The following is a 25,416-nucleotide window of genomic DNA, read 5'->3' on the forward strand; positions in this document are numbered from 1 at the left end:
AGGGTGACTACAGCTATTTGCAGCTGTAGGCTGTGCCTGAAACTCACTTTCTCCATAAGCTAAAAGCACATGTTGGATGAAGAAGGTGAAAGAGTAAAATAAATTTAAAAAAAAACCTAGACTGAAATTCTGGCCTGGGATATCCATGTTTTGTTCTAGGTAGAAATTTAGCCTATGAGTAGCTAAAATTGGAAAAAAGAAAACATTATTGGACGATGTAATCAGGCATTCAATAAAATGCTAGTTAAGGCTTAGAACAGAGGTTGGCAATGCAACACATAAAGCACTAGGATGCTCATTTGATCCCCCAAGAAATAAACTGTCCAAATTTCAAATTAAGACCACAACTATCCTGCACTAATCTTGCAAGATTTGGGGACTTTTCCAATAGCCCATGCACAAGCTTGGGGGGGGGGGTTCCTTTTATAAATGCTTGGACCATTATCCCAGACTGTTCAGTAGCCAAAAGCTGGCCAGCTGCTGTCTTATAAGCTCTTGCTTTCTCTTTCTTATTCAAAATAAATTTCAAACAATTTGCAACTGAATCTGTGTCCTGAGTAAAACCAGATCAAACTACATAATATAATAGGCTAGATCAAGTCTTGATGGCATGCCTTCTAACCCACATACTTTGCCGATTCCAGAAATGTTAATAAATGCCAAATTAACCAACATTTGAATACTTTCAAGTTTAAAAAAGAAAAAAAAATGAGAAAAAAGGTGGCAACCCTATAAAGGCTAATATCATGCTGTTTTGCTACAGACAGAAAGGTTGGGAGAAAGGGACGTAAGAGAGATCCTGCCTCCCCATTACCAGAAGTAGCGCTTGTTCCTGCAGTAACTGCTGCTGCAAAATCTCTAACTGCCTCTGTTCTTCCTCTAACTGTCGCCTGATGTATTCCTGGAGATGGTGGGAAGCAGGAAGCAGAAAAAAGGAGAGAAAAGGAAGAACCATAATTCCAAAGGCAAAAAAGGTGATTGTTAAGAGTAGGAGGGGGAAAAAAAAATCACATAAACATTAAAGGTTGCTGCTTGATAGAGAAGGGTGGGACCGAAGGGGGAAAAATAGAAATACAGTGCAATGCATTTGACTAAATATCACACAAACTGTACAAACTGTTGCTGATAAAATAACAGAGCCTTGTTTTGTTTAATGTTGAAAATGTATATAATGCATAAATATATTATGGCTGTTAAATATATTCCCCATTGGGTGCTTATTTACTCTCTTGTAATCCCTTTCTCTCGAATGAATGTAAATGCAAACATTAATTCTTTTCTTGCTAATTATCCCAGCGGTCAGAGGAGCATTGCAAAGGATAGGGGAATGCAAAAAAAAAAAAAAAAAAAAGGTTATAAGAGTTGCACTTTTACTCAGTTTTCTCACGGGTTGAATTCCAGAAACCTTCCCTGCCATTTGGGCTCATCTGACCGGCGTCATAGCTTTCTGATACAGTAAAGCAGAGGAAAGCTGAAGTAAAATCATAAGCACAGTTGTGGTCATGTAATTTTTAATTAGCAACCCACTTCGCTTAACAACCAACTTGCAGGTCTTAACTGTGATCACTAAAGAAGGATTGCCTGTAAGAGTGTACTACACTGAGATGAGAGTGGCAAACAGATCTTAGAACAACCAAATACAAGGAATCCTTGACTTACAACAGTTCATTTAGTGACCATTCAAAGTTACAATGGCACTGAAAAACGTGACTTATGACTGCTTTTCACACTTACGACCACTGCAGCATCCCCATGGTCACGTGATCAAAAATTCGGATACTTGGCAACCGACTCATATTTATGATGGTTGCAGGATCCTGGGGTCATGTGATCACCTTTTGCTACCTCCTTACAAGCAAAGTCCACGGGGAAGCCAGTTCATTTAACAACTGTATTGCTAACTTAATAACTGCAGTGATTCACTTAACTGTGAAAGGAAAGGTCGTAAAATGGGGTAAAAATCCAGTTAACAACTATCTTACTTAGCAACAGAAAGTTTGGATGCAATTGTTGCTATAAGTGGTGGACTACCTGTACATGCCTGTTTACTTGAGGTGGAGAAAAGTAACTAGAGACTAAGGATAAGGAGTGTGCTAATGAAAGTGGCTGCTCTTCCAAAATAACCAACTGAATTTCCACTATATTGGCATCTACACAATCTCTACCTAGTCCCGTGTTATCTATGCTGAACAGTGGAAACTCTCAAGGATTTCAAGCTGAGAACCGCTTTGTATCTCCCTCTGACTCTTTTACCTGGAGATGATTCAGGAACACGTCTGCACACAAAACTGTAACAATGCAGGAAGAACTGAAAAACAGCAGGAACTAAGATCCAGGAAACAGATCACACTCATGACCATTGCAGCATCCCCATGATCATGTATCGAAATTCAGACGCCTGGAAACTGACTCGTATTTATGACGGTTGCACTGTCCCAGAGTCATATGATCCTCTTTTGTGACTTTCTGACAAGCAAAGTCAATGGGGAAGCCAGATTCACTTAACAACCATGTTACTAACTTAACAACTGCAACTTAACAACTATGGCAAGAAAGGTCATAAAATGGGGCAAAACTCACTTAACAAATGTCTGAGTTAGCAACAAAAAATTTGGGCTCAATTGAGGTCGTAAGCCGAGGACTACCTGTACATTCTGTCCAATCACATGCCTAAACTTTAAGGAAGGCTCAGTTGATGATCCCAATTCATATGTAGGTTTATCTGTCAAAACTCTACTATAGTACTGCACTTATGTATGTACTCAACTTACGACAATTGGGGCTGACATTCCTGTTGCTAAGCAAGGCGGTTGTTAAGTGAGTAGTCCCTGATTGTAGGACTTGGTAAGTGATTTATTGCAGTTGTTAAAGTGAATCATGCAGTCGTTAAGTGAATCCAGCTTCCCCCACTGACTTTGCGTGTCAGAAGCTGGCTGGGAAGGTCACAAATGACAATTACCTGACCCTGGGGTGCTGCAACCGCCATAAATTCATACTGGTTTTTTCAGTGCGTTATAACTTCAAATAATTGCTAAATGAAAGGTTGCAAGTTGTGGACTGTATTCAGTGTGTGTATGTGTGCGTGTGTGTGTGAGAGAGAGAGAGAGAGAGGGAGGGAGGGAGGGAGGGAGGGAGGGAGGGGGAGAGGGAGAGGGAGAGGGAGAGGGAGAGGGAGAGAGAGAGAGAGAGAGAGAGAGAGAGAGAGAGAGAGAGAGAGAATGTATGCACTTGAGTCAGTCTGGATTCTGTTGACTGCCGGACAAGCCCATGCAACTTTCTTGGTAATATGTTTTGTGAAGTGGTTGCCACTATCTTCTTCCTAGAACTGAGCCTCCCAGTTCTTAACCTATTACCTTTAAGCACTACATCAAAACCCACAGACCCTTAAAATTACTACATGGCCAGCAACAGAATGCATATTTATGTCAGTGATAGGAATTAAACTTGGGTCTCTCAGTATAATGCCAACATCTCCATACAATATGAAGAAGATGAGTCATGCTAAACCTCCTTTTTGAATCTGAGTTTGGGACAGAGAAAGCAGCCTGCACTATAAAAATGCAATCATTTGGATCTGAAGCTTGTCACCTGCTCATGTTCAGCCCGTCTCCTTTCCTCTTCTCGCCGCAACTGTTCTTCATAATGCCGCCGTTGTTCCCTCTCTTGTTGTTTTCTTAACTCCTTCTCTCTCCTTTGCTGCTGTAAAGGAAGGTGGGAATAAACAATTAAAGACAACTAGGAAAATCCTATAAGTTTTTTTTGGTTTTGAAAACCAACAACTCTATAGAGCAGAAAGAAAGCAGAAAATTAATTTTGGCTAAAGGCAAACATGCTAACTAGCAACTAAGCAATCTTGCTACCTAAAGTCCTTCATATGGGTTGAGACCACAAATTTCCTGAATTCTGGCCAAGTTAGCCATCTGAAATTATTTCTGGGAAAACATATATAGGATCCATATCAGCCTGCTTCACAGTCAGAGAATAGGTGCTATGGAGTGAATAATGGAGTGGATTTCAGCATAAGGAAATACTTTTTAAAGAGTTTTGGGCATCATCTGGCTAACAAACAAATGGGTTGATGTTCTAAGAGAACTCAATGTCACATGTTGAAGAAGTTGAAGATATGTCACAATAAGGTTTAGTTTCTCTACGGCTTGATGGAAACTTGAATTACTGGATCCCATGCCAAGAGCAATCTTTCTGAGTTTAAATTAATCTATTTCAAAAGTAGACTGTGCTGAAAGCCCCGGGGTTTCAGTCTAGAACAGTGGTCATGCTGTTATTTGATGCCTTGACTTACAACCTATGTGAGATAGTTGTTAAGTGAATTTTGCCCCATTTTATGACTTTTCTTGACAAAGTTGTTAAGTAAATCACAGTAGTGGTTAAGTTAGTAACACTGTGGCTGTTGTGTAAATCTGGCTTCCCCGTTGACTTTGTTGTCAAAAGGGCACAAAAGTGGATCATATGACCCCGGGACACTGCGACCAACATAAATATATGCAAGTTGCCAAGTGTCTGAATTTTGGATCACATGACCATGGGGAAGCTGCAAATGACCAGCAGTCTGCAAGGAGTAGAAATCCATTCCCCACCATCCAGTCCGAGCTGAAGAAGTTTCTTGGATGAGAAGCAAAACATCTTCAAAGAAAAACAAGGAAGTCGTGAAAAAGCACTTTTGGGATAACTATGACCTGGATGACTGAGAATCTCCATAGAAATTTCTCCAAATAGTTCAGGAAAAAATAGTTGTAGCCTTGCAAGGTTTTGGCCATCTTAGAGGCATTCCTATCAACTCATGGAATCTCACTTGATTGTGGGAGATTACAGGCATGAGCTCTATTGCAGTGAGTCAAAGCTATGGTTTTCTCAATAGTAATGTAGGGCTGTGAGAGCTGGACCATAAGGAAGGCAATATGCTAAAGAACTGATGCTTTCGAATTGTGATGTTGGAGAAGACTCTTGAGAGCCAATTGGACTGCAAGGAGATCAAATCAGTCAAACCTAAAGGAAATCAACTCTGGCTATTCTTTGGGGGGACAGATATTGAAGCTCAAATACTCTGGAGACCAAATGAGAAGAGAGAACTCACTGGAAGAGACCCTGATGTTGGAAAAGACTGAAGGCAAAAGGAGAAGGGAATGGCAGAAGATGAGATGGCTAGCTAGTGTCATTGATGCAACGACATGGATTTGGACAAACTCCAGGAAAAAGTGGAGGACAGAGTGGTCTGGCACGCTGGCCCATGGAGCCACGCACAATTTTGTCACTGAACAACAACAACAACAAAATCTATTACACAGAGTGGGTACAGAGTGAAGGACAGGAGAAGAGCTTCATGAGCTATGGCACTCATTATGACTCTCATTGCATAGACTGCCTCATATTTCTTACAACACTACATTTACTATTCCCAAAATGCAGACGGAAAGATAAGGCTGACATTAAGTGAAAAATTCATGGCAGAGCTCTCCCAGGTTATTATTGCCACCTGGAGGAGGAGGAGGAGAGGAGCTTTAAAGCCCTATTGTGTCTGTAAGAGCTAATATGCAATCAATCTATAATTTCACCATTTTACCTTTATTATTCTATATAGGCGGAACTGGAGAAGACTAAGTTTGGAATAATCTGGAATGACTGGGTGTTATAACCAGGGAGAAAGAGACTCTCCTGAAACTGTTGCCACTGTGCCCAGGGTGGGACTCAGGCCTTTCACCAAGCTGTGTTAATTTTCTCTAGGACAAATGAAAAGGCTGTCGGTCTAGTCATCTGAAAGTCAAGCTGCCTCTTCTGTGTTAGCAGTCCCTTTGTGGGGAAAATCAATACAGCCTCATAATTACATGCCACTCGGGTCTGTGATGCGAGGCGTACTCAATATTGATTGTAGCTATGGATGAGATGTGCCTACAATTGGCCCGGTGTGCCTTGAAAGAAAAATGAAGATGTGTAAAAACCCTTCAGTAATTGTGTCATTAAGCAGGCTGGCCGCATTAGACACGTGGCAAACAGATGACTGACTGAATTTGGTTCTCTGCTATTTTGACTGAAATGTAATTCCCCAATCACACCCTGAACTTGTTAATGGTCTTGCCCTTATAAAATGCAACATATATTCCTCTATAAAGCAGCCCAGGGATGTGACTCTCAAATGGCCCTTTCCCCCCACTTTCATTTATAAAAGGCTGCAAAAGAGAGTAACCCTTTCTTTATCGGAGTCACCAATCTCACTATCAGATGTTGGAATCCATTTTGATTTTTTGTTTTTAAATAGTGAAAAGCAGCAATGCTTCCACTGAAAGCCAGAGGATGCTCTGCTATTGATAGTCGAAAAGTCGCAATTCAGGATATGAGGTTTATGCTTCCTTCCTCCTCGATTTTCCACATTCCCATCAAAATCTGTGAGCAAGTAGCAATATTGTTCTTTTTTTTAAAAAACGAACAAAACAGATGTACAATGGTATCTTGGTACTCAACTGCTTTAAAACTCATTGAATTTGGTACTCAATGCATTTTGAAGCAAAAATTTTGTCCCGATACTCAATGCACAAGCTAGAACATGTCAGTGTCAGCTGCCTTGTGACTCATTACATTATTTCTTATGGGCAAAATTTGTTTAGTATTCATCATTTTTGGTACTCATTTTACCAAATTAACGATGAAAACTGAGGTACCATTACATTAAGAAGCCCAGAGGCACCTTATTGGAAAGATGGGAGGCACATAAATTTAATAAACAAAAATAAATAAAATAAGTTGAGGCACATCCCTAGGCTGGATGTTCATATTTATTTATGAATTTATAAACTATTTAGTCAGTCAAAGCAGTAAACAAATGCAACAATGGCGGTCAATACAATAATAACAAACATAGAATAATAGGATTGGAAGGTCTGCTCAAACAGGAGACCCTATACCATTCTGGACAAATGACTGCCCAGTCTTTGAAGATTTCTATTGATAGAGCACCCACAGTTTCCATAGGTAACCTAGTCCACTGATTAATTGTTCTCAGTGTCAGGAGATTTCACCTTAGTTCTAGATTGGATCTCTCTTTAATGATCTTCCAGCCATAATCTCATGAGATTTTAGGTGAAGATACTAAATTCTCCTAATATTTTATATGAGAATACCAAAATCTTACTACATTCGCTGCTCTCCCAATATTGTTTTTTGCCATTAATAAGGTTTTTGATGCCCACAGTAGCAGATTAGCAGTGATTCACAGATCACAGTTTAGCAGCTGATCTAAAAGAAACTATAGTCTTTATCAGAAGATAGCAGTAGTGTGAAAAATAAGCCATAGACAAATTTTAATGATTTTTGCAGGGGCTTCTATTAATGAATTTTGGGCCTCATTTGTAGCATTACTGACTAATGGTATAAATGCTACTAAGATGTATTTTACTAATATGAATTATTAATCTTATACTGGAATATGCCTACATTTGCTTTACTCCATCTTTCCCACCATCCATGCTGGTCATAATGTAAATGTAAATTCTCCTAAATGTATTTTCCATTGTTATATGCACTGCTGAGGCATTACTCAGGGGAGGAGATACAAATGTCAACTTTTAAGAAATATAGCATTGGAAGGAAAGATGACACATGTCCTAATCAACCAACAATCTCTGTCAGTTTATTTTTGTCTTATTTTAGTACATCTAAGTCAGGGGTCCCCAACCCCCAGTCTGTGGACCAGTACTGAGCCGTGGCATGCCCGCAACCGTCCGCACAAAAAAGCAAAGCCTCATCCGCGGGATGCAGGCAGCACACAAAACCATGCATCCTCCAGTCCGTGGAAAAACCTGTCTCCACAGAATCGATCCCTGATGCCCAAAAGTTTGGGGATCTCTGATCTAAGTAACAAATTGCAAGATGCCACTATAACCAAGTAAATAGACTCTTCAGTTGTGCTCAACTCCTCACTGTACTGTACAGACACATCTATGAAGTTTCTTCTCAATAATAAGGAAGTGGTTTGCCACTGTCTTCCCCCTGAGTTGAGCTCTGGCCCAAAGTTCATCATACAACTTGCTTAGCTATCTGGGAAATGTCTATCCAATATCTAAGTTGTCTCCTCTACTATTGACTGTAGGCAGTTACACCTACAGGGAAGATCTCTCTCTCTCTCTCTCTCTCTCTCTCTCTCTCTCTCTCTCTCTCTCTCTCCCTCCCTCCCTCCCTCCCTCCCTCCCTCCCACCCACCCACCCACCTACCTACCAACCATATGAACTGCCCATTTCCTTCAAAGAAGGACTCTGGGCAGTGTACAATAAAACATCACAATATATAAAAATAAAACATTTGAGTTAAAATATTAGAATTAAAATGTTTAAAAAATATAAAAAGTTTCAAGGATGCAAAAAATAATTAAACCCTGTTAAAAATTAGTTGACAAAAGGAGGGCTCTCGTAGTATCAACCAACCCCACACTGTGTACACCTTTGGGCTTCTCACGTAAGGCTTCAGAGCTATGTTTTAACCCCTTTTTGGAAGGCCAGGACTATGGGGACCTGCCTCAACCCCAGGACAATAATATTCCATAGGGTGGGTGCAAGGACAGAGAAGGCTCTCTTCCTAGACCTTGCCAATTGGAGTTATTTAATTGATGGGGTCTGTAACATATACCCTCCATGCCTGACCAGGTGGGATGGGATGGAACGAAGCCTATTCTGTGGGTTGCCTGGCCCCATGCCATGTAGGCCTTTATAGGTCATAACTAACATCTTGAATTGAAAGATGAAAGCCCCTTGAAAGTTGCTGTTAGAAAGATGGTTGTTGCACTAAAAATAAGTAGATACCAGATGCTGTATATGATATGTAATGCCATCCATATGTAATACAGTTTTCAGAACAGGCAAGAAAGCTTTTTCCACTCTTAAACCATAGTGATATAGATGCAGCATGCTTGGCCAAGTCACAAAGAAATCTAGCAAATGCATTCATACCACAAACTAAGCTCATTAGTGTTAACTTTAGTGGGATACTTTGAAGTGAATGTTGTGGGCCTCCTGGCCCTATTTAACAAATTGATAGTACAATGGATTAATTCAAGAATTAGACTGTGTTACATTAACAAGGGTAACAACTGACATTTTGCTACTTTATTTATACAGAAGAAAATAAAGTAGCAAAGCCAGCTTCTCTACTATCTCTTTGGGTCACAGTGTGATCTAAAATGTTGGGAATATTGGGGGCTGTAATGCAAACTTCACCAGAGGAAGCTAAATTGAAATAAAGGTTTCTGAAATGCCTCTGTGGTCTCAGCTGTTCAGCAAACTGAAGCAGCTAACTTCATGCTGAAGAACACATTTGCAGCATAAAATATAAATAAACTTTTTGGCCTTTTCAAATCCAGAATTCAATTTTGATATGCTCATCTGGTGTGAAAAATCAGAACCAATGTTTCTTTTTAACTGTGATGCATCAGGTCACGTTAGGCTGACTGTTAGCCAAAATAATGCTAATTTTCTTCCATGGCTTATAGACGAATAAACAAGTTTTTATGTGCATTTTTAATGAGCTATATCACTTCTGGAAATGATTCAAAGATTAGGACAGAGATGTAAAAACTGAATATGTAACATTAAATAATAAGAAACGGTATGCATGAACCACCCACTATGAATCATGCACATTCAGTGTATGATCACTGTAGGTAACCTGTCCATAAGCAATAAGAAAGTGACCAATTTATTTTATATAGCCTGCCCTCTCTTGGCATGCTTACTTATGGTTGTACAGGTAGTCCTCAACTTAATGACAATTAAGTCCAAAGTTTCTGTTGCTAAGCGAAACAGTTAAGTGATTTCTTGCCCAATTTTACAACCTTTCTTTTCACAGTTGGTAAGTGAATCATTGCATTTGTTAAGTATTAAGTGAATCTCGCTTCCTCATTGGCTTTTCTTGTCAAAAGGTCATAATAGGTCAATTACATTGACCCTTGGACAATGTAACTGACATAAATATAAGTCAGTTGCCAAGCATTTTGCATTTTGATCACATGACCATGGGGATGCTGCAACAGTCGTAGGTGTTCAAAATGGTCATAATGGTCACTTGTTTCAGTACTGCTGTAACTTTAAACAGTCACTAAATCAGTTGTTCTCAACCTTTTTAATGCCGCGACCCCCAACTGGTCGTAAGTCGAGGACTACTCAACTGGTCGTAAGTCGAGGACTACTCAACGGGTGCAGCACCGTTTGCAGAATGAGACTTTTGGTGGGCTCAGCAGAGCAGAGACAACCTGGACAATTCCTATTGGCTTTTGAAAGCCAATAGAATTAGACTCTATTCAAGAGAGTCTATTTTATTGGCTTTCAAAAGCCAAGAGAATAAAAGGGAGTAGCACAGCTAAGGAAAAGGGGGGAAAATGGTGGACTGCGTTGTTTGGCGACCCCCATGAAATGGTCGTTCGACCCCAAATGGGGTCCCGACCCAAAGGTTGAGAACCACTGCACTAAATGAACTGTTGTATGTGGAGGACTAGCTGTAGTTCTTTCTATGCAAGAAGATACTCATCAGGTAAAGTGAGCACTTCCTCATCCAAAGAAGCCAGAATTTGTCCTGGAAACCTAACAATTTCTCACTTGACTCTTCCTGCAAGCAGGTATCAGCACATCAAACTAAGAAGCTCCTTTTGGATTGTGTTTATTGTTGTATTTGAACCAAGCACGCCAGTACACAGAAATCAACCATAAACTAAGGTTTTAGACTCTAGTTTCTTGCAAAGGAAATAAAGCAGAGTTCCTGCTTTGTATGCCATTATCACACATACAATTATTTTGCATGGAAGCAATGGAGCATAACCACTAGCTGGTTTACTGTTGCATGCAAATGCAATTACAACTTTTCATGCTAACAATTACCTAGGAATTTTAAAGCCTCCCCTTCTTAGGTGATGTTTAGATAAGGCAAATTACCCATCTGTTTGGGAGGCTGTAATCTAGATTCTAGCAGGGGGTTGGATTTGGTTGTTTGCAACTTACGATTTTACTTTTCATCTGCTGCTACTGACTAATGACAGCTTTCCCCAAAGAGACCAATCAATATTATAGGGGACTGGAAATGAAATAGAGGACTGAAGGCTAAAACATAAGAAGAAAGGTTGCAGGAATTGAGTATGTCTAATTTAATGAAAAGAAAGATTAGGAGTGAGATAATAGCAGTGTTCCAATATTTAAGGGACTGCCACAAAACAGAAGGGGGCAACCTATTCTCCAAAGCACCTGAAGGCAGGACAAGAAGCAATGGATGGAAATTAACCAAGGAGAGAACCAATCTAAATGAGAAACTAAGGAGAAATTTCCTTACAATTAGAACAATTAATCAGTGGAACAACCTGCCTCCAGAAGTTGTGGTGCTCCATCACTGGAGGATTTTAAGAAGAGATTGGACAAACTCTGCTATAGGGTTTCTTGCTTGACCAGGTTGGACGAGAAGACCTCCAAGGTTCCTTCCAACTTTGTTATTCTATTATATTGGCAAGACGACTTGCAATTCCACCTTAGATCCATACAGATGTAGTCACAAATCAGGACATTGAACTGGGATTCTCGGGGGACTGGTGAGACCTTGAGGTGACTCCATTATTGATTGAATCTCTTATGTGTACTTTTTTAAAAAAACATTATGATTGTGTTTGACATTGTTATTGTTTTATAGTTGTTTCTGTTGTAGGCTCTCCAAAATCAAATCTTGTGAGTTGGGCAGCTGTATAAATTAGATAGATAGATAAATGATCATAGGGCAAACATCAATCATTCATTATGAGGTTTATTTGCCCAACTTCAGAAGTGATGTTTCAGGCCAAGCTTTTTTGATACCCCCCCCCCTTTTTCTTTTTACTTTTTTGTTTCAAGGCACAAAGGGATCCTCTTTCTGCCACATTCACAATGGCACACTTTAAATATTGATGAGGAAGCAACGTGAAGCCATACGCTGCCCAAACACTCAAAAGAAAAGCTAGAATCCCTTGGGGGCTGTCAAATTTATGATGTTGTTCAAGGCTATGCAAAGATGAGATGAAATTATGATCAGCAGAAACTTAACTGAAAATGCTCTCAACTTATGGTACCCTGAAAGCAGCCACTACAGAATGTAGTAAAATATTTATTCTAAAAATGATGGTGAAGTCATGTTTGGGGATATAAGGTCTTTTCTGTTTTTTTCTTTTGTTTTCAAGAAAAGCAAATAACTGTTTATTCTGGAAAGGACTTGAGAGAAATGTGTCAAACTATTTGGGGAACCATTTGTTTGGCAAGACAACCAACCAACCAAGCACTTTTTAACACTATTAACAATGTCCTCTTCTTTAAAAAAAAAAAATAGACTTCTTACGAACATAATAGTAAGTCTAGTAGAAGATTTATCTTTTCTGAATATATTTTGCTGGAAACTTGGTCACATGTTCCAACTTGATTTGAAATGAAATTTTCATTTTGTTTTGGGAGCTTAATTAAATTTCACTAGTCAAGACCGGTATTTGAAGAACAGTATTATTTTAAATAAAAGGGAACTTTTCAATTGCATGTAAAACTCTGGTATCAAATACAACAGCTTTTCTGAAAAATGGATAAAAAGTATGGAAGAGGATTTGGGACCTACGTGCAATAAGTCAAAATTTATCTGGGAAAGTCATTAAAAATTGACTATAAAAATACTTCACAGGGTGTTAACCCCTGTAAATTGCATTACATCAACTGAAATATTTCCAGGCACTGACAAATTAGTACATATTGAGAACTCTGATGGTAAAACCAATTTCATTATTCATTCTTAAGTAAATGTTTTTGAAGAAACTGGAAACATTACTCAACAATCTTTATTATTTGATTTACTGTGCTTTTATTGTTCATATTGCCTAAGGCTAATGAGCTGTTGGAACACCAGAAATTAATTCACATTTTCTTTTGGTGTCAGATTTACTAATATGAAACGTTAGAAGTCCAAAGAACATTACAAGGCTTGTAAGATTTTGCTCAGGTAAGCTTACAAGTAAAAGAGAATTAACCCATCTGGCCATGCTTCCTGCCTGAATTACCTTGCAAGGCTGAAATCAGTTTTGCAGGTCACAGAGTTACTTTTCTCCCCCTTCGCCTTTACAGTCCAAGAAAATAGGTAGGGTCTTTTTTGAGATGTTCGCCATGCCTACATTTCTTCTGCAAGCTAAGCTGCCCCTTGTCTGACTGTTCCCCAGGTGGTGGCTTCACCCCTTGTCTCCCAAGACCATTCTCACATACTATTACAATGCCTTTCATTTCTTGAGAGTATCAGAGTGTCTAGACCAGAGGTAGGCAACCTTGGCTCTTTTATGACTCATGGACTTCAACTCCCAGAATTCCTAAGCCAATCATGCTGGCTCAGGAATTCTGGCAGTTGAAGTCCACGAGTCATAAAAGAGCCAAGGTTGCCTACCCCTGGTCTAGACTATAGTATTTAGAGAGCTGAGCTTAAACAGGGGAGATTGAGGATCCAATAACTATTTGGCCACTTCTGAATTGCTATGGATTATTAATGCAGGGTCTCCAAACTTGGCAACTTTAAGACTCATGGACTTCAACTCCCATAATTCCTCAGCCAATCATGCTGGCTTGGAATTCAGGCAGAATAAAAGAAAGAAAGATTGGGGAAGCTGTTCCCTAGGTCTTTCAGTAACCCAAGTCTCCTTTGAGTTCCTTCATTTTCAGTGTGCTCCCCATCAATACATTTCTTCATTGAGTTTAGTGATAAAGCACATAAAGTATTTATTGTTCTAGGAGCTTTTGCATACAGAGTGCCAGGCAGACTGGAAAAGAGTTGATATACTCTGTTGAGGAAGGCTGTGGAAGATGGTGATACGGGCATTCTCTCACTCCCATCCATACTTCTGATAGTCTGAAGATTGTCCTTGAGACATTTGAGATCCTTTTAGGAGGCGACAAATAGGAAAGTGCTTGTCTTTGGCTAGAGGCTTTAAGTTCTGCAAGAATTGTGTTCTCACACAATTGTGTGAGAGGAATTGTGTGCATGAGCACACCTAATAATTATTCTCATACACATCTTCACAAAGCCAACATAATATTGGGACACACAAATAATATAGAAACTGGTCCAACATTAGGCCAAATATTGATAGCATTCTAGTTCTGACTTCACATTCCATTTTCAAAGCACTGTAAAACATTCATTATAAATAGGCATTTAGTGAGATTTTATGGTAAAACATTTTGCAGGCAAATATTTATTTAATGTGCTTGGTTGGTAGCCAGCTTTCCCAATCTTTTTGTGATTAGCTACTTCGTTCTCTTTAAACATTTTAACAGATGTAGCTTTCACAACTATTAGCTTCCTTGGGAATTCAGAGATGGCAACAGAGAATTTTCAAATAACATTTGAAAAGAATTTTCAAAAAACATTTGAAACATTTTTCAGAGATGAAAAAACAAATCCTCCATACTATCCCTAAATATTCTATTCTCACTAACAGATCAAGTGCTTGTCAAATCCCCAAATGTTTTCTGCAAATATCTCAAGGTCACGTGAGAATGCTCTGGTTAGATTCCCTTGTGTGTCACTCATCTGAGACTTCTCAGTGTTTGCCCCATTACAATAGACCCTGATTTTATGCTCTCTAATTCACCTTCCTAAATATGTCCATTTTAATCCTTTCACTGCATTTTAAAGATTGCTTTTGTTCCATTTATTGAATGAATTCTGACTGTCTGCTCCCATTTACCTATTGGTTGATCAACACCTTTGAATATAAATACATAAAAACAAACCAGTTAGGTTTTCTAGATGAAAAATGGGATAGGCAAAGACTTCTGTCTGGAAAGTAAGTCAGAGAGACAAGATTCAACAGCCCATCTTCATTTTAAAGACAAAGGTCATTCTTTTGAAGACAGTAAAGTCCACATTCTGGATAGAGAGGATCACTGGTTTGAAAGAGGAGTCAAAGATGCCATCTACACTGAGATGCAACAGCCCTCTCTCAACAAAGGGGAAGGAATACGGCACCACATATCTCCTGTTTACAACACAGTCCTTTCAGCAGTTCCAAGAAGATTCCATACTCATTTGCATTCAGGTGACCCAGAGGGCACAGGTAAACCCCCAAGTGACCTCAACAGGTCTCAAAAAGAGTGCTAATGACTGCAAGGAATATAAATCCTTTCATCCTCCACCATTCAGTCAGAACTGAAGAAGCCTCTTGGATGAAAAGCAAAACACCTTGAAAGGAAAACAAAGTCCAGCTGCCTTTTGAAAAAGCAATTTGGGATAAGACAGGAGACCTCCAAGTGCATGATAGTTGCCATATCACACCCTTAGTTATGGTCAACATCATGGCAATACAGACTCATATCTACAGCAGCCTTTGTGTCTTTGTATGATTAAGCAAAACTGTCATCAGATGTGTCTTTGTTTTCTCTTTATCAACTCCCAAGGAGACTGTAAGGAGTAATCTTGATGGGAAAGATCCATTGTTTTGGAGGCCTTTACATTTGAAATGTTTTGGCCTCAAGTTGCATTGTCCCTGCCAAGAAATCCTAAGAATAAAAATGGGCAAATTTTGTGGGCAGGATGACTGGTTCCATGCAATAACAAGGTCCATTTATTCAAAGACCTTGTCTAGTGACCTCAAGATACAGGCCATTAATTGTCCTTTGTGACTGGGATGTGTGATTTCCATCTGAGTGGCCATAACAGTATTACCAAAGTAACCTACGAATGGGCTATGTTTCTCAGCACGTTTTATACTTAAGTGACAAAGAGCTTGTTTTATTTGGAGGCCTGAGCTATAAGCAGGAGAGGAACATTATTCTCTTTGAAATGCTAAGTAGTTGTGTATGATGGGAAATTGAAAACTAGACCGGAATAATAAATGGAATGAACAAAGAAGAGGCCCTTTTTAAATAATCATACTCATCATCAATACGGTAATTTGCCCAGAGAAGTTCAACATCATGGCTTATCATCATCATAATCATCACAACCACCATCACTACTGTTACTTCTATGATCATTATTATATTTTAACATCTTCACTTCCATTGTATTCAAAATACAATGTCAAATGTCCCACACAATTGGTTAAAGACTGAAATAATCATTTAAACATACAGGGTGCTAACAACAGGATGTGAAATATAAATGGAAGATGTGTCAGGGAGTCTTATTTTAGGAGCTTTTGGCTATCTATAGTATTATATATAAAGAAGAAATTCAGCTCAGCTTTTAAGCATTATGAATCCCTGATTATAGCAAATATTATTGAATAAGCATTCCACTAAACTGATATGGAGGCAGCTGATAAATAAAATCCAGCAACCATTTTAAATTTGTGGTAAAATTTGCAAGCAGTGCACTGTTGGGTATTCAAAATGGCTACAATGCCTGTAAGTTTTTTTTTAAAAAAAAAACCTAAGGCAGGAAAACAATTTTTATTTAGATCAGAGCAATGGCTTTATTTTAGTTTGCTTTATTTCTCTGAAATTAGTTGATTATACTACATTCAATATTAAGGATTCTCTCTGATTCATACATCATCCCTGTTGCCGTTTGCTGAGAACATGGACCAGCACAAATTTTGCTCCTCTCTGGTCTTCCCTTGCTAATCTAATTTTGTCAAATTATCCATATTAAATGAAAGCACCATTTCAGGAAACAAATTATCCAATGACACAAGCATACACTACAGTTGTCTGAGTTCATACCTAATTAAACATAGATGGTTTAAAACACTGTTTAACAAGCCACAGTATTCTGGTTCATGGATAACATTAAGATATAAACCTTGATTTGCAAACTACAGGGACTGGGATTACCCTTTGCGCTAACCGAACTCCAAACACTACATATAGGTAGTCCTCAATTTACATCCTTAGCTGGTTCCAACAGCCGCACCCTGCCAATCACGTGACTGTATGTTGGGCATTCAGTAACCAACTTGCATTTATAGCAGTTTGCAGCATCCTATGGTCACGTGACCATGTTTTACGGTTAGACTGGCATTTACTTCCAGTTTTCAGGAAAACCAGCCCATAGCAAGCAATTGGTTCGCTTAATGATCACTGCATTTGCTTAATGACTGCTGTCACAATTTGTGACTGTGATGGGTAGACTCCATTATGGTTGTTAAGACAAAGGACTACTTTTGTCCACATGATGATACAGTGTAATGTTTGAACCAGCCACAGTGGTTTTCACTGAATAACGATTGTTAAAGCAAGATTACTAGACTATAGACTCAGAGAAGCTTCTGAAAACCTACACATATTCAAAGCACAAAATAGCAATAGCAATAGACTTATATACCACCCCACAGGGCTTTATAGGACACTCTGAGCCATTTATAATGTCAGCACAATGCCCCAAACAATCTAGGCCAGCGTTTCTCAATGTTTGTGTGACGGCGACCCCCGTCACACGGACGCGGTGCGCATGTGCAGTGCGCATGCGCGACGCTGCCCCATGCGCGCCGCGCATGCACGACAACGCCCCCATGCGTGGCGCACATGCGCGGCGGCGCCCCCTGAGGGGGGAAATGGCGGATCGCGTTGTTTGGTGACCCCCGTAAAATGGTCGTTCGACCCCAAATGGGGTCGCGACCCATAGGTTGAGAACCGCTGATCTAGGCCCTCATTTTACCAACCTCAGAAGGATGGAAAGTTGAGTCAACTTTGAGCCCTCCAAGATTAAACTCCAGGCTGGGGGCAGAGTTAGCCTGCAATACTGCTTTCTAACCAGTGCGCCACCAAAACGTTGAAAAGCAACAATTACCTCTTCCAGCCTCCGTCTCTGCTCTTTCTGTTCCTCAATCCTCTTCTGACGTTCTGCCAAGAGCTGCCTCTTATGCTCTTCATTTTCACGCTGCTGCTGCTCCAGCTGCTGCCGACGGAGGGCCTCTGAGCGTTCCTTGTTTGCAAGCTGAAGCCGCAAAAAATCCCGCCTTAAGGTTGATTCTCCAGGCAGGTTTAGGATGGAGCTTTACCGAGGAGACAAACTTACATTAGTCCAGCAATGCCTCTGCATTCAGTACACAAAAGCTCTTGAATCCCTCCCACTTTTCTCCTAGTCAACTCTATTCATACTGAAAGATCTACCTGAGGCTTCCTAACTTGGGCATCTTCCTGAATATAGTCACATACTTGGATGTATACATCAATAAATCCAAACTTTAGCCTTGAATAGAATATTGCATCATAGAGCTGGAAGGAACTCAGAGGTCTTCTAGTCCAACTCCCTGCTCAAGCTGGGAGACCTTATACGGCCCCAGTCAAATGGTTGTCCAGTCTATTTTTTAAAACCTCCAGTGATGGAGCACCCATAGCTACAGGGTCAAGCTATTCCAGTAATTAATTGTTTTCACTGTGAGAAAATTACTTCTTACTTCTAGATTGGATCTCTCTTTAACAAGCATTCACTCATTACTTCTTGTCCTGCCCTCTGGGTGCTTTGAAGAATACGTCAACCCCCTCTTCTCTACAACAGCCCCTGAGTACTGAAAGATAGTTACCATGTCCCTCAATCCTTCTCCTTGAGAAGCCAGACATACCTAGTTCCTTCAATTATTTGCATGCCAGCTTGCAAATTTAGTAATTGCTAAATTATTCCTTGGCATTTTACTAAAAGCTCCCTTACTTGGTTGCCTTAGCAAGTAGAAGATTAAACATAAACACCACATTCACTCACAGTTAAGCCAAGAATTTCAGGTGCCAACATACACTAAAAAAAATTGGATCTCATTTATCCATGGATGGACTTATCCACAATTATATACAAATAGGTTTCTTGCTCAGCTTTTTAAAAGTACCTGCATAGTATTTATATATCCTGTATAAACCTGTGGGTTAATTTCATCTGCAAATGAAATTTTTAACCAAAATACACAGATAAGCCAATTGTGAAAATTAAACTATATGAAAATTTTGAGGGTTTGCTTATCATCAGGAAGCACATTTTTCGTTGTATGTTTTAACTATGATATTGGTTAAAAATTCAAGGGTCAACTTGAATATATCTGGTATCTAAGCATCTGAAATATTTCATTTGCTCAATAGTTCTTCCATTTATCATTCATCTAGCTGTGCAGCTAAAGTAATTTCATGAAAATACACAGGCTACTCCTTTTGAATGATTTATTTTGAAGCATTCTTTATTGCACTAGGCTGATGACACTTCAAGACACATACATAGCTCAACTTTTGATAGAATGGCTGCATCATCCGCATATAAAAAAATTAAGTTCATAAGCATGGAGAGTGCCCAGATTGGGAAAGATCAATCTATACAGTTTACATGGCAAATTCACGTTAATAACAATAGCACTTAGATGTATATACTTTTTCACAGTGCTTTAGAGCCTTCTCTAAGCAGTTTGTAGAGTCAGCATATTGCCTCCAACAATCTGGGTCCTCACTTTACTGACCTCGGAAGGATGGAAGGCTGAGTCAACCTTGTGCTAGTCAGGATTGAACTGCTGGCAGTCAGCAGAATTAGCCTGCAATACTACATTCTAACCACTGCACCGCTACAATTCTCCACTGTGCATCACGGTTCTTAATGAAAGTAGAATGGAAAAAACTCCCTCCTCGTTACGGACATCAAATAAAATCCCTACAGTTCCTGATTTAATATCATGTTCTGAAATACATATCACCTAAGAGATTTTCAGACGTTCAGTCTTTCTATTCTACAAAAAGTGGAGAATAAACAGAGAACCAAAGCAGGCATCAGATAGTAGAGAAGAAGAAGAAAGATAAGAGGCCACAGAGACTAGCATTTCCTCATTTATTTTCATATAATTTATAATTGTAAGAACACAAAATCTCTGCCAGTAATTACAGCTCAGCTGAGGTTTTATTTCATTGTGTCAGCTTTTGTTGCTATTTGATGCCCAGTGCAGAAATACAATGGAGCCAAGTGACAAAAGCCTTTTCTGGACTCAAAATTATATTGGACGAAGAGCTTGATTCCAACATGTACAAATTTCATATATGGGGGAGGACACAGTTTCACTCTGGCCCTCTCTCTTATGGGCAACATTTCTATATTCGGATAGCTCTCACAGACAAGCCTTAGAGGAGGAATTAGCAAAAATGTTCATCCCTAGGTTTTCCTGGAAATCATAGCTGGACTAATCAAGAATTCCCTAGGACAATGTTCTCAACCTTGGCAACTTTAAGAGGCATGGAACTCCCAGAACTCCCCAGAAAGCAATCTTGACTGAGGTATTCTGGGAGTTGAAGTCCACACATCTTAAAAGTTGTCAAGATTGAAAGACACTGCCCTGGGATCTGGGGACAACAGAGCTGGTATAAGGCTAACTATTACAATCTCTTGACTTTTCTCCATGATCAGAACAGAAGGCTTTTTATTCAATCAACATCTGAGCATTCTTCCTTACTCTGCCTCTTTCCGAAACCATGAGAAAGTTATAAGGACTATGTTACTAACATGAGGAACACTTTCCTTTTTTTTTAATTTCTTGTCTTATAGCAAAATTTGTATAAGGAGTAAGGGATTCAAATCAGAAGAAGACGTATGGTAAGAGTAGGAATCCAGTTTTAGACAAAAATAACCCCTTCTTCTGAATTTGGAGAGCAAAGCACGTCTCTCTTACTTGCCACTACGGATTTTTTTTGCTGCATGCTTATGTTCCGTCTGTCTTTAGCTAAAGACGACCCTATTAGATGCACAAAAGATGAGAGCATAGCCAGAACAGGGACAAATATTCATTACCTGGGTTCTCCAGAGTCATTTTCTTCCTCTTCCTCCTCACTTCCACTGTACTCATATTCCGTCTCATCTAGGAATATAATTAAGGGTCAATGCACTCTTTGAAAACCATTATTTTTTTTTTTCTGAAAAGGCTGCTGAGGTTCTGGTGAAGAAAGAAAACTTTATTTTCATTACAAATTATTTCAGGATTGATTTGTCTTATCCTGAAATGCATCAAACCAGCTGAAAGAATGAATGAAATAGAGAAAAAGCAAGGGAGAGAGGGAGAGGGAGGGAGGGAGGGGGAGGGGGAGAATGTGTGTGAGAGAGAGAGAGAGAGAGAGAGAGAGAGAGAAGCACAGTAGGGTGTTTCTTCAGACAGGGTCCTCTGTTGCATTAGGCCTACCTACCCCAATGAAGGTGCCTTCCTGTGGTGTCAACTTCCATTCCTAGGATCTTCAAGCCAACATGGTACTACTATAGGTAGTCCTTGACTTACAACCATCTGTTTAGTGACTGACGTTTAACTGAAAAAGGTAACTTGCAGCTGGTCCTTGCACTTACAATCACTAAATCATCCTTCTGGTCACGTGACAAAAATTTGGGCCCTTGGCAACTGGTGTTAATTTATGATGGTTGAGGCTTCCCCTACTCATACGATTGCCATCTGTAATCTTTATTTGCTTGTTTCCAACAATGAAAGTCAATGAAGGAAGTCGGATTCGCTTAATGACTATCTGCTTCAATTAACAACCATGGTGATTCACTTAAAGACCATGGTTAAAAAAAAGTCATAAATCAGGAGTGACTTCAGAACCGCCTTGCCTAGCAACAGAAGTTCTGATTCGAATTGTAGTCATCAGTCAAGGACTACCTGTATTGAGAACAACTAGAAATGAGGATAATCTGAGGTTAGAAAATACTTTTCCTGAAAATGTGTTAGATGAAGCAAGTGAAATAGATTAGTGAGAGTTTGTAGCAAAACAAGCTGCTTTCTATCTTTATATTGTTATGCTGAAATTTTTGGCCACTCTGAATAACATTCAAGATTAATATATTTTCAATTTGTATGTCCTCCTTTCAGATGTAGAAACCTTTGTTGCCAAACAATAAAAGTTTGTATTTATCCAATTATTTGTCAGGCCTGGGAAATAATCTTCCATTTCCATGACAAAAGATGTTTAACACCACTTTAACATCTGTGTGATACAATTCAAAGGGGGGTATTGATTTCTGTCAGATATTAGAAGAGGAAGGAAACAGATGATCTCCACCACCATCCCCCTTTACATACTGCTTTTACAAGAATGGAGATTACAATGTGTTAATTACAAGTATTTTACAGTTAGTGATGCTAGTAAACCAGAAATGCATTCACTGAGAAGATGTCCTCTATTAAGCACCTGTCACATTATAGATTTGTTTAAATGACAGCAATCCTACTCTTTTGAAGTGTCTAAAGGATTACAGTATTAAAATGATAAAATAAGTGATGAGCCTGGGGTCAAACACAGCTTCTTGCTGGCATTTCAGACATTCACCCTAGGCAGACAAACACCTTGCTTTGCTGACAGGAGCCTAGGGTAAGCCTCAATTTTCATAGAAAAGGAAGGTGGGTAGATAGGTCTGCATTAGCATCCAAGGCCATGCTAGCATTAGAGGTAAAATTTAAAAAACAACTTCAGAGACAATTGTGTGAAGGACAAGCTAGGGAATGGAGGTGATGGTTGGCATTTACAAATAGTTAAAGGGAAGTAAGCAACTCTAGTGGGTGTTGAAGATGGGATGATGATTTCAATCCAGAGAAAAAGTGGATAGTCATCCTAAAATGGATTAGGCAGCAGTTGCATGTCTGAAAGACTGTTAATTTGCAAGTCTTCCAAATATAAATTTATTTGAAAAGTCCTTAATGTGAAGGATGCTGGAGTCTGAGCAAATCTACTGATTGCAGAGTTCCCTTGATAGAGCTATAAAGATGATGGAAGAAAAGCACTTTTGATTTGTCAAAAGATCTTTCTGTTAGATCAAAGTCAGTTCACCTAACGAGAGAGAAGGAAAAACATCAACGCTACTCCCTGTGAACCTTATGTGTGTTTGTGCATGTGTGTGCCTGCACACACATGCGTGTCTTCAGGTCAGTGTTGTTTCCGGGCAACTGGCTAGAAACATCCATGCATTTTTTCTGGCAAGATTTTTCAGAAGTGATTTGCCATGGTTCTGCGGCCTTCCTAAGGCTGGAAGTGTGTGACTGGCCTTAGTACCAGATGGTAGGCAACCTTGGCTCTTTTATGACTCGTGGACTTCAACTTCCAGAATTCCTGAGCCAGCCATGCTGGCTCAGGAATTCTGGGAGTTGAAGTCCACAAGTCATAAAAGAGCCAAGGTTGCCCATCCCTGCAGCCTAGTCCACGAGTCATAAAAGAGCCAAGGTTGCCCATCCCTGCGGAATTCTGGGAGTTGAAGTCCACGAGTCATAAAAGAGCCAAGGTTGCCCATCCCTGCGGCCCATCCCTTGCAGGAAAAGACAATGATCTCACTTGTGCCTCTGACACACTGTCTTATCTGAAGGGAAGTATAAATGTTTGCAATGGCATACAGAGCAATTAGGTGGCTTTCAATTTATGTATATAAAGCTTGAGGCTAAAGAAGCTGCTTTTTACTGTGTTTCATCTATAGTTTGAATAAACTAGGGGAAAAACTCTGAAAGGTTTTTTTTTTTTTGCATTGTCTCAATCTATTTCTATGAACCCTTAGATACACCCCAAGGCAGCATAATAAAGAAGTGGTTTATCATTTCTCTAAAATATTCTATTCTTTTTAATAAAACAGAATATGAAATGAAAAATTATTCATGTGCTAAAAATGAATAGTTCAATAAACACGTATCTTACTGCTTTTTGAATTTAAATGCAAGCAAACCACAAGATATCTAATCTATAATTATTGAGACTATTTTATTCATTTCTGAGATTTACATCCCACTTCGAGCAAACCAAAATATATGTAATCTCTACCTATTGATATTTTATTTATTGATTTGTGAGATTTTTCTCCATGAGTTTCTATGTCATATGTAGCACTCTTCTCTTATTTTCACTCTGTTCTAAAATTGAGTCACATCCTCAAGTTCCTAATAAATGTGAAGAATGCAAAAGGTTATGAAACATCCAGAATGCTGAGGCAAAGATTTTATTTTTTGATTGCTTTGCTTTCTTCTCACATAGAAAAATGTTTATCACAATGCGAGCACTTTTATATTGTTATATCCCTGGACCAATGTAATTTTTTCACCACTTAGAATAATATTTTATCTTACCTTTCTCTCCTCGTTTTTTCTTAGTCCTGTCAATGTGATCTTTGAGCTGGATGCGAACCTGCCTTTCATTTGGCTGGTCTCGAATAAACGGATGCTTCATCAGCTGTTCAGTGGTTGGCCTCTGACCATGGTTTTTTACCAGACAGCTTTCAATGAAGGACTGGAATTTTTTGGACCTATCAAATCAAATGATTGGGGGTAGATATGTAGAAAAGGGTTAGGTTAATATTTATGAGGCAGGGGTTTGACAGTGTTGGACAAAGTTAAAATGATTGTCCCTATAAGAGGAGCACCAATTTTGTGAGCGCGTTAGGTCAGCAAGTTGCAGAACCCTCCAACCTTTTATCAAATTAGCAGAGAAAAAAGTGAGTTCTTAGAATTACAATTTTGGAAACCCTGTTGAAGAACCTGGGGTAAATTATTTTATGTCTTAAGATTTTTGGGGCTTTTCTTACTGCCTTGAGGAAGACCCATCAAATTCAGTACGCTTCTGTAATTATATACAGGATCATACTATAACTCCAATAGAATGAAAGGTAGAAAGAAAGCCAAATGAGCAAGGAATTCATAATTGGCTTGGATTTTAATTTGTGGTGAACATTATTGGTCCTTTTCCTCCTTCTCCTATCATGCAACCTAACAAACTTCTTTAAAAGAAAGAACAGTCTTCTCTCTTTCTGCCCTCATATGCCTTGGGACCTTTCAGTGTAACATTATACCATTTCTCCATTCTCATAATTTCTTGTTCCAGGGTCAAGAACACAAAATGCCTCCAGAAGCCTGCTAAAGAAAAGGTAAGCTGAAGAAAGGAAATGATTCAGGAGCCTGAAGTGCCCTTTTGAAGCTACCTTGCAAAACAAAGTGTTTGCAACCTACCATACATCCTCAAAATGCCTTGATGTTAAGATGGAGCAGATCCAGGTACCACCCTGAAGCAGAGCACTCCAGCTATCAGTCAAGGTGACTCTGTAAAGTGATGTTATTTTCTGCAAGTGCTCCTTCAGTCTGGCATTCTTTTCATTGAAAAAAGACACTTTGCTTTGTTGTATGTGAAATGGGGCAGAATAACAGAGTTGGACAGGGCCTTGGAGGACTTCTAGTCCAACCCCCTGCTCAAGCAGGAGACCCTATACTATTCCAAACAAGTGGTTGTCCAGTCTCTTCTTAAAAGCTTCCAATGATGGAGCACCCCCAACTCCTGAAGGCAATTTGTTCCATTGGTTAATTGTTGTACCTATTGAGAAATTTCTCCTTAGTGCTAGGTTGCTTTTCTCCTTGAGTAGTTCCCATCCATTTTTTTCTTGTCTTGCCTTTTAGTGCAGTGAGGACCACAATAGAAAACAGAGCCTTGGACCCTATGTTGGGTTTTCTTACAACTCTATTCTTTTACGAAAAA

General features: G+C 39.3%; 1 protein-coding gene across 6 annotated transcripts in view; it reads right to left on the minus strand.

Annotated features, from left to right (window-relative positions):
• The window catches only part of TNIK (TRAF2 and NCK interacting kinase), a 304,949-nt gene that overhangs the window by 70,523 nt on the left and 209,010 nt on the right, over nucleotides 1–25,416 (minus strand). For 3 of the 6 annotated variants that reach the window (XM_039338070.1, XM_039338033.1, XM_039338077.1), the window contains exons 10-14: nucleotides 24,021–24,196; nucleotides 20,726–20,792; nucleotides 17,765–17,969; nucleotides 3,589–3,699; nucleotides 815–901 (exon numbers count right to left, since the gene is read on the minus strand). In XM_039338070.1, the coding sequence (XP_039194004.1) occupies nucleotides 815–901; nucleotides 3,589–3,699; nucleotides 17,765–17,969; nucleotides 20,726–20,792; nucleotides 24,021–24,196 (646 nt within the window). The remainder of the gene's footprint in view (nucleotides 1–814; nucleotides 902–3,588; nucleotides 3,700–17,764; nucleotides 17,970–20,725; nucleotides 20,793–24,020; nucleotides 24,197–25,416) is intronic. The other 3 variants (XM_039338043.1, XM_039338062.1, XM_039338052.1) reach the window with 3 other exon arrangements.

The sequence above is a fragment of the Crotalus tigris genome, unplaced genomic scaffold (assembly GCF_016545835.1).
Source record: "Crotalus tigris isolate CLP2741 ecotype Arizona unplaced genomic scaffold, ASM1654583v1 scf7180000017549.6302385, whole genome shotgun sequence".
NCBI lineage: Eukaryota > Metazoa > Chordata > Lepidosauria > Squamata > Viperidae > Crotalus > Crotalus tigris.